Source organism: Psittacula echo, assembly GCF_963264785.1.
Source record: "Psittacula echo genome assembly, contig: SCAFFOLD_33, whole genome shotgun sequence".
NCBI lineage: Eukaryota > Metazoa > Chordata > Aves > Psittaciformes > Psittacidae > Psittacula > Psittacula echo.
Window position 1 is genome coordinate 1,402,807 of NW_027664160.1, and position 9,958 is coordinate 1,412,764.

The following is a 9,958-nucleotide window of genomic DNA, read 5'->3' on the forward strand; positions in this document are numbered from 1 at the left end:
GATATGCCAGAGGGAAGGGATGCCATGCAGAGGGACCTCGACACACTTGTGAGGTGGGCTGATGCCAACTTTATGAAGTTTAACCATGCCAAGTGCAAGGTCCTACATTTGGGTCGGAGCAATTCCAGGCACAGCTACAGGTTGGGGATAGCAGAGATCCAGAGCAGCCCTGTGGAGAAAGACTTGGAGGTGTTGGTCGATGAAAAATGAACATGAGCCGGCTGCAGTGTGCACTCGCAGCCCAGAAAGCAACCGTATCCTGGGCTGCATCAAGAGGAGCGTGAGCAGCAGGTTGAAGGAGGTGATCCTGCCCCACTACTCTGCTCTCGTGAGACCTCACTTGGAGCATTGTGTGCAGTTCTGGTGTCCTCAACAGGAAAAGGACATGGAACTGTTGGAACAAGTCCAGAGGAGGCCACGAGGATGATCAGGGAACTGGAGCACCTCCCGTATGAAGAGAGGCTGAGAAAGTTGGGGCTGCTCAGCCTCGAGAAGGCTGCGTGGAGACCTCATAGGAGCCTTCCAGTATCTGAAGTGGGGCTATAAGGATGGTGGGGAGGGACTCTTCATTAGGGACTGTAATGATAGGACAAGGGGCAATGGGTTAAAACTTACACAGAGAAATTTAGATTGGATCTAAGGAAGAAATTCTTTACTGAGAGGGTGGTGAGGCACTGGAATGGGTTGCCCAGGGAAGCTCTGAATGCTCCATCCCTGGTGGTGTTCAAGGCCAGGTTGGACAAAGCCTTGGGTGGCATGGTTTAGTGAGAGGTGTCCCTGCCTGTGGCAGGGGTGTTGGAACTAGATGATCTTAAGGTCCTTTCCAATCCTACTATTCTATGATTCTACAATTCTATGATTCTATGATTCTATTATTATTACTGGTGGTAGCGGCGGTGGTTTGTGTTATTCCTTAGTTACTGGACTGTTCTTATCTCAAACTGTGCGAGTTATATTTTTTCGATTCTCCTTCCCATCCCTCTGGGAGTGGGGGGGAGGAAGGGGGGGAGTGAGCGAGCGACTACGTGGTTCTGAATTACTGACTGGACTTAAACCACGGCACCATGGCAGCACATCGGGGCCGCTGGAAGGCGGCGAAGGCCCTGCTGGGAAACTGGAGGGTTCCAGCAGTGCCCAGGGAAGTGCTTGCACCAGCACGCTTGGAAGGACACCCAACATTGCAGAACATGGCAGGGCCCTGGCAGTCTGCACCAACCCTGCAGAATCTCCTCAAGCATTCCAGATGGAGGCAGAGGCCTCAGCAGGCTCTGGCAAGGCTGCGGAATAACACCGGGCATTCCAGAATGCGCAGGTGCTCTGGAACTGTGCTAAAGCCCTCAGGAGCCTGACCGCCATTCAGAAAGGTGGCAAAAGCCCTGGAGGACCTTGGAAGCCCTCCAGGTATTCCAGGCTCAGGGATTGTTATCAGACTTGCTCATGCTCCTTCACCATCAGAGCCGCTTCCCATGGAAACTCCTGGAATTGTCCCCAAATAAGTCCAGAGTCTGTTCTCTGCTGCTGGCCTTCCTCATGCCCTTTAGCATCTGAGTCCCCACTACTGCATGCTCATGACAGCCAAGGCTGACACTGATGATCACATCCTGACCAGCTTTTCCAGGGGAGCATCACCCTTGTTGGCCCGCCCTGCACCTGTGTTAACCGGTTGTGCCAAGACCCTCCACACTGTTGCACCCTGTTGCTTTGCATGGCCAGGGACCACCAGGGCAATTACCTGCAAGGAACCTGCTCATTAGCCTGGAGACTTCCTTAGCTGCTGACAAAAGACCTTTTCTGTTTCCCCTCCCTGAGCAAGTAGTTTGTAACTGTGAGCACAATGTCCCTCTCACCAACTCCTCTGATCCTCAGTCACAAAAGCCAACCCAACCTGTTCCCTGTCACACAGAGGACCTCCAGAAATCCAAGTTTCCCCTTCATGCAGGGGGCATCCACCCTCCTCATCCTTCTTGTCTCCGTGCTACATCTCTTGGGGTTCCAGCCATCAAAGGGACATGAGACTACCTGTACAATTCTCTGCTTACGGAGCTAGATCTAGGGAACAGCATTTTAAATGATGCCTCACAGAGTCCAGTGCATTTTTTTCCTGGGACAGCAACAAACCAGCAGGTCCTGGTGAAAAACATTCTCTCAGCACCTTGGATGCTGCCCCATTGGTCTCATGGACTGGTAAGGGTGTAGTCTGCAAAGACCCTAACCCCTGACTTGATCCCCATGCAGTGCTGGTTGTTCCCCTTTCCCATCCAGGGTCCTTTCTCAAAGCACAAAGTCCTGAGAGATCTTGCTGGTGGTAACTGAGGCAAAGAGGAGATAGGCTGTCTGAGATCTACCTGCATGTACTCTTGCTTTATTTAGTGGTGGTCCTGTGTTATCTTGTTTCTTCTTTAACTGTTCCTGAAGTAGGAGCATCTCATCCTGGTGCTTTAAAATTCCTGTTTGAGCTTGTCTGAGATTTGCTATGACCCATCGCTGTGCATAAAGGATGCTGTCTCTGAAAGCCAGAGGTAGCCAAGCACACAGTTAAAATGCTTGGGCTGTTCCTTAGCTGGATCATCAAGGGAGTGAGTAAAGACCCTGCAGTGATGTACTTTGTGTTCCCTCAATGCCTGCAGCTAAAGGGTGGCAGAAAGGACAGACCTGGCATCACTGATAGCAACTGATGCCTGATGCCTCTGAGCGCTTACAAGAATATTCCCAACGACATTGTCTTGTCTCTATATCAGCCTGCACGTATCTTTGGCCTGTCTCTATAACTTGCACGTAACTTTGACCAGCCCTGTAATGCCAACTGTCACCAGAGATTTGCACCCAGACACCTCACTCCTGGCCCCCGTCAATGTTAATGCTGAGACAAAGAGCTCCCTCATGCAGGTGCCTTTTCAAGGAAGACGTGACCAGAGGGAGGAGGAATTCTACCTCCTGTGGGTTTGTGGTGTTCACGGAAGGGAGCTGAGTTCCCTTCCAGCCCCAGGCCTAGAGACTTAGGAGGAGATGCCTCAACTAACCAGGGTGAATCCACTCCATCAGCAAGGGTAAAGGAGATCCCAGCCTGTCTTTGTCTGGCTGTCCTAACGATGGGACAAGAAAGAGGCTGCCCACAGAAGTGGTTGTGTCACCATTCCTAGAGACCTTTAAAACACATGGAGACGTGGCACTTGTTGACATGGATCAGAGGTGGACATGACAGTGTTTGGTTAATAGAGTTAAGAGTTGATCTTACGGGTCTTTTTGAATCTAAATGATTCTGCAATTGTGAGAAACTTTGTTTACACCAAACTGCATCTCTCAGCAGAGAAATGACACTGCAGAAAGGCAGTGTGTCTGCCAGCTGAGGGAGGGAACATCAGTGCTTGCTTCATGCTGTTAACCATGAGGTTCCTCTGGAGACTCAGGGAGCCCTGGAAGGAGCCCAGTGGGGCAGAGGCAGAGCCACCTTGGGCTGGACCTCTCCTGGTGAGCTGGGACCAAGGGGAGACCTGCAAGCCTCAGAGAGCTTAAAGGCACTTGGCAGTGGAGGATGCTGAGAGCTCCCTGCAGGAGAAACCTTCCCAGCCCTGTGCATGGTAAGGCTCTGGGTGCAGGGCAATGCAGCTGCAGTTCCTGGAGGGATCTCCTCAAGCTGCTGCCTGGAACAGTCCATGGGATCTGTCAGGAGGACTCTCTTGGCTTCTCTGTGTAGATAAGGAGCAGGATGTGCTGCAGAGCAGGGCTTCCCTCTGCGCCATGCGAGGGACAGGACAAGGCAGGTCCCTTGTCCCGGAGCTGGCTGCATGGTGTGAATGTGGGTGTGCAGGCAGGGGTGCCCAGCGCTGTCCTTGCGAGCAGGGTGCCTGCAGCCCAGGGGCTGTGTGCAGGGGCAGGGATTCTGCTGCCTGTCAGGGTCAGCACTCAGCCTGCCAGGGAGCTCCCCACGGCTCTGGGGGAGAGGCGCTGGGGGTAAGCAACAACCCCTGGCAGGGCAGTAGAAGTGTTCTTGTGCACTGGAGAGGGTGCTGTGTGGGTCAGGGCTGCTCAGAGCTCCACATCTCTCTAAGCACGTTTGCAGAGTCCTTCTGAAAGACACTGAGGCAGCGATTGCCTGATAGGGAAGGATCCTGACCTCTGATGTTTTTCACTCCTGGTGGGCAGGTTGGGCAGTGGGAGCTGGGAATTTCTTTCTCTGCTTTGGAGAAGGCACCGAGAGTCTTGTCAGGACTTGTGTGAGCTGCTCCTGAGCCCCTGCAGAGGCAGAGCTGCCCCTGGGCAGAGCCCTGCTGCCGGGAGGGGTGTGCAGGGCAGAGCTGAGCACACAGCCCATGGGATGGGCTCTGGGAGCACTGAGAGGGAGCAGAGCTGGGCCCAGAGCAGCAGCTCCTGGCAGGGACAGCTCCAGGCGGCAGAGACATGGGCAGGGAGTGGGGGGAAAGTGCAGCCCAGGCCTGGGGAGGGTGCGTTCAGGCAGCTCTCTTGGTGTCTGGCACTGGAGGTGGCTGCTGGCCATGCTCTGCTGGGCAAGGAGCTGACTGTCCCTCTAGAAAGTGCAGGGCAGCTGAGAACCAGACTAATGGACTCTGCAGCAATTTGCATAGACACGAACCCACAGACAGTTGTGCCCTTTTTCCTGCCCAATGCTGAGACTCTTCACAGTTGCCTTCAAAATACTTCTTAGCAAATTTATCCCTAAAATGTCACTTGTCAGCTGTGACACTGGGAAAACAAACAAACCAAACAATGTCAGAGATAATCACAACCAACTCACACTGAGCCTCTCTTCTGTAGCCTGAAAGTGTTCACAGTTTTAAGTGTTTAAATTGAACTTCTATATCTGACATCCCTCCTGTCCTAACCTTTCACTGCCTTTTTCTCCATCACCCACTTCCTCCTCCTGCCATTCGCAGACACGCGGGAGCTGCAGCTCTGGCACTTCTGGCTCTTCCTGGGCATCTTCCTGGCTGCGCTCCTGGGCAACGGCCTCATCATCACCAGCACAGCCTGCGACCAGCACCTCCACACCCCCATGTACTTCTTCCTCCTCAACCTCTCCCTGCTGGACCTGGGCTGCATCTCCACCACTGTCTCCAAATCCATGGCCAATTCCCTGTGGGACACCAGGGCCATCTCCTACACAGGTTGTGCTGCACAGCTCTTTTTCTTTCTCTTTTTCATGTCAGCAGAGTATTTCCTCCTCACTCTCATGTCCTATGACCGCTACGTGGCCATCTGCAAGCCCCTGCACTACGGGAGCCTCCTGGGCAGCAGAGCTTGTGTCCACATGGCAGCAGCTGCCTGGGGCGCTGGGTTTCTCTATGCTCTGCTGCACACAGCCAATACATTTTCACTGCCCCTCTGCCGAGGCAATGCTGTGGAGCAGTTCTTCTGTGAAATCCCCCAGATCCTCAAGCTCTCCTGCTCACATTCCTACCTCAGGCAAGTTGGGCTTCATGTGCTTGGTTTCTGTTTGGCACTTGGCTGTTTTGTGTTCATTGTGGGGTCCTATGTGCAGATCTTCAGGGCTGTGCTGAGGATCCCCTCTGAGCAGGGACGCCACAAAGCCTTTTCCACGTGCCTCCCTCACCTGGCCGTGCTCTCTCTGCTTCTCAGCACTTCAGCATTTGCCTATTGGAAGCCCACCACCACCTCCTCCCCATCCCTGGATGTGGTGGTGTCAGTGCTGTACTCAGTGGTGCCCCCAGCAGTGAACCCCCCCACCTGCCATGGGAGGACATAGCACAGAGAAGAAGTTGCTGCAGGATCATTTCTTTTACTCAAATACAGTGAGAGACCCCATTGACACAACGTCTGTGGGTCAGACAAGGTGGGCAGATACTGAAGTAGCAGGGGATGAAAACTGACATGGCTTTGAAGACAGCAACATCACAAGTGGAAAAAAGAAAACAACTGTAAAGCAGCAAAGACAGACGTGGCCTGACATGACATACACTGGAAGCCCTTTCCAGGGTTAAGTGAGCAGTACATGGCTGCTGAAACACATCCAGACACCAGCTTCCTCACAGTATCCCTGACTCCTGGTTCCTCAAGCTGCAGATGAGGGTGTTCACTGCTGGAGGCCCAACCCCGTACTGCACTGACAGCACCAGATCAAGGGATGGGGAGGAGATGGAGGGGGACAAAGATGCCAGTGCTGACAAGCAAGGGAGAGCACAGCTAAGTGAGGGAGGCACGTGGAAAAGGCTTTGTGTTGTCCCTGCTCAGAGGGGATCCTCAGCACAGCTATGAGAAGAGAAGGCTCCTTAAGGGGAGAATTTCAAGCAGCTCCCAGAGCCTAAAGGGGCTACAAGAAACCTGGAGAGAGGCTTTGGAACAGGGCCTGTAGGGACAGGACAAGGGGAATGGCTTTAACCTGCCAGAGGGGAGACTGAGATAAGCTCTTAGGCAGAAGTTCTTTCCTGTGAGGGTGGTGAGACAGTGGCACAGGGTGCCCAGAGAAGCTGTGGCTTTTAAGAAACTGAGCACTTTAAGTTTATTAAATACGTCCTCATTACTCTTAGTTGCGCAGGGCAACTAAGATGGTGAAGGGAGTGGAGCATCTCCCTTATGAGGAAAGGCTGAGGGAGCTGGGTCTCCATAGTTTGGAGAAGAGGAGACTGAGGGGGGACCTTATTAGTGTATATAAATATATAAAGGGGGAGTGTCACGAGGATGGAGCCAGGCTCTTCTCAGTGGCAAACAATGATAGGACAAGGGGTAATGGGTACAAACTGGAACACAAGAGGTTCCACTTAAACTTGAGAAGAAACTTCTTCTCAGTGAGGGTGACGGAACACTGGAACAGGCTGCCCAGGGAGGTTGTGGAATCTCCTTCTCTGGAGACATTCAAAACCCACCTGGACACATTCCTATGTAACCTCATCTAGGTGTTCCTGCTCTGGCAGGGGGATTGGACTAGATAATCTTTTGAGGTCCCTTCCAATCTCTAACATACTGTGATACTGTGATGCTGTGATTTTAAGTGCTTGGCACAGATGGGCTGGCAGGACTGGGGCAGTGGGGAGATGCCCAAAATGCTCAAGCGCAGCATTAGTCAGTGATCCAAAAGTGCTGGTGGGCTTAACTAGACAAAATCTACCCTCCAGAATACTCTCTACCTAAGGGTATGGGGACCCAGGTAGAGGCCGTCCTCAACCCCTTCGGTCAGGGGAAAGGGTGTGAGAAGGAGCAAACTGATACTGCATGTCCACAATTGGTAGATTATAGACACTGCCCCAAATCGAGTGTTTTCTGGCAGTCCTGACGCTGGTGCAAAGCCAGTCCTGAACTATTTGGTGGCAACCATCAACAGAGCAGACTCATGATTCTCAGCCCTGGTGGAATCTGAGTTGTAAATACTGACTGTGAGGGAGCAGCTGTTCTACGAGCTTCCCACTTGGGCACGCCGGGGTGCCTGGCCAATGCTCTCAGTGCAGCCAACACTGAGATGATGAGAAACTGCATGGCCCCACGAGTCAACAGTAACAGAGGTGGCATAAAGCCCCTTCTGTTTCTAAGGGTATAAAAGCAGGAACCTGTTGTAGCTGAATCTGAGGCCTCACCTATAGGTGGACGCACTGCCTAGGAACTTCCCCATTACCTGAGACTCCTGCCATCGGCTGCAAGGCGGCTTCCAGCTGAAGTGTGGGCCTGGATGATGATTCGGTGGTGACTGGTGATGTGTTTTTTCTTAATCTCTGTTCTCTCTATGCAGTATTGGTTTGATGCATTGCTAATTTCCTCTGTACTTTACTTATATATTTATACACATACATGGTTTGTTTTATTGTACTTATTTACTATACAGAGATATCTACCCAGTTTGCTTTAGTGTGCTTGTTTAATTTACTGTGCATGTTATCCAGCTAGTGTGTGATCATTTTGTGGAGTACCCTGCCTGTCAGCAGAACACTTGTATGCCCAGCAACCTCTCTGCCTCTCTTACAGACACCAGGTCCTGCTGCACTCCCCAAGGTGGAACTGGACATCTACAGAAAAGGGGGTCCCACGTACACGATGGAACCAAAAGCAGCCTTGGAGGAAACAAAACAGAGAAGCCAGGGCCAGCAGACTACCGCCCAGGAAAGGTAAGGCAGCCTGCCCACCTCTCCTCCTCTGCTTTGCAACTACCAGCCTTTGAGCATCCCCACCTTCTGTTGGGGCTTCTGAGAACACACAATCACCTTAGCGGAGTGACCAGCCACAGGACAGCAGGCCTTCTCCCCTGCTTTGGCCAAAAGCTGAGCAGAGGGAGGCCAAGGAACTGATTTGGAGCAGGGGCACTTGCTGGATCTGCTGCTGCACACCTGAAGGGAAGTGGACTTGGAGCTGTGACTCATTGTGCTTCAGAGGGGAATGGTTCAGAGAAGTCATCCTTGTGGGGATAACTGAAAGGGCCTTATTAATGACCAATGGTAATTAATCAGTGACTGAATCAAAATCAAATGGGAATCCAATGGTGATTTAGCAATAATTGAATTTTAATTCAACTTTGAATTCACAACGATTTGAAGATGATGTAAATGATAATTTAGATGATGACTTAGGCAATGACTTTGAATTCCAGTATCTGTTTGATGCCTACAAGAAAGGTGGAGGGGGATTCCTTACAAGGGCATGAAGTGATCAGACAAGTGGGAACGGCTTTAAGTTGACAGAAGAGGGTGAATAAGATGGGACCTTAGGAGGAAGTTCTTCCCTGTGAGCATGGTGGGACACTGTCACAGGTTGCCCAGAATGATATCCTTCCAGCAGCAGGTCTTTCCTGGTTCCAGGCATGCAGAGAGTCAGCTCTGCCTGGATTTACCATAGATTTAATATAGATTTGATGAGAAGGAGAGAAATTCTATTTAACAAGTGTCAGGATGGAGAAAATGCTCCTTGCTCGTGGCAAGACTGGAATAAAAAAAATCCAATAAACCCCCGGTTTGCCAGATTTGGGAGGGATTTGGTCTGCGGTGACACCTAAAGCATGCCCAGAGCATCCTGGGGATACTCCTAGAGAATCCCAGAGAATGCCTGCAGCACCTACAGAGCAACCCATGGACCCAGTCAGAGCTCATGCATCACAATGACCATAGGGACATGGGAGCACAGGGGTGGCTGATTCTGGATCTCCCCGTGTTCACGTGTGCGAGGCCACGGAACCCCACGGAACCCTTCAGTGGAGGCACCGGGAGACGACAGCTGCCCAACGGAGCACAAGCTACCCATGGAGGAGGCAAGAGCAGCTCCTCTGGTGGTTTCCGTCTTGGAGTCTCAGAGCCGGTGACACCTGTGGACACAGGAGCGTGGAACGAGGTGGGTGGCGATGGCGATCTTGGGGTGCTTTAGGAGTTGCCAAGAACACCTCAAGTGACTTCCCCAGAGTGGCTGCTTTGGACTCGGTGTGCGAGTTGTGCTGGCTGAGCCGGCAGCGGAGCGCTGCGGCTGCCTTAAATCCTGGGATCTGCCCTCATTTCTTGTGTGGAGAAGAAGGGCCTGTGGGGATGGGACAAGGGGGAAGCGCTTTAACCTGACAGAGAGGGGAGACTGAGGTGAGATCTTAGAAGTTGTTTCCTGTGAGAGTGGTGGGACACTGGCACAGGGTGCCCAGCGAAGCTGTGGCTGCCCCATCCCTGTCAGTGTTCAAGATACAGCTGAAAATTACCTGTCTGTTTCCTTGGTACATGGTTGAATTGCTTTGGAGATAAATCTGACTCTACAGATCTAACACCAAAAGGAACTGTTCACCTGCATGTGCAGTAGACACACAGATCTCTTGCTGTGTCATGTGCACTTGTCAGTTATTGAGGAAAGTATCCATGGGCTGGAAAGGAAACAGCACAGGAGGGAATTTCTAGTGAATTGTTGTTCTTCCTGTTAAAACCTGTTGGACTTCAGCATCTTGCTCCATATTTTCCGTAGTAATTGGAATATATTTTTGTTATTAAAGGTAACATTTCATTCTCTCCTCCCCTGTGTTCTAGGAGAAAAA

The 9,958-nt window shown here is 51.8% G+C and overlaps 1 protein-coding gene across 1 annotated transcript; it reads left to right on the forward strand.

The window, feature by feature from the left end:
* Positions 1 to 4,855: 4,855 nt before the first annotated feature.
* LOC308232743 (olfactory receptor 14J1-like) lies at positions 4,856 to 5,722 on the forward strand (the record flags this gene model as incomplete). The annotated part of the gene is made up of 1 exon (XM_080639977.1): positions 4,856 to 5,722. A coding segment is annotated over one exon (867 nt), but the record flags the coding sequence as incomplete, so codon positions are not given.
* Between the last annotated feature and the right edge of the window lie 4,236 nt (positions 5,723 to 9,958).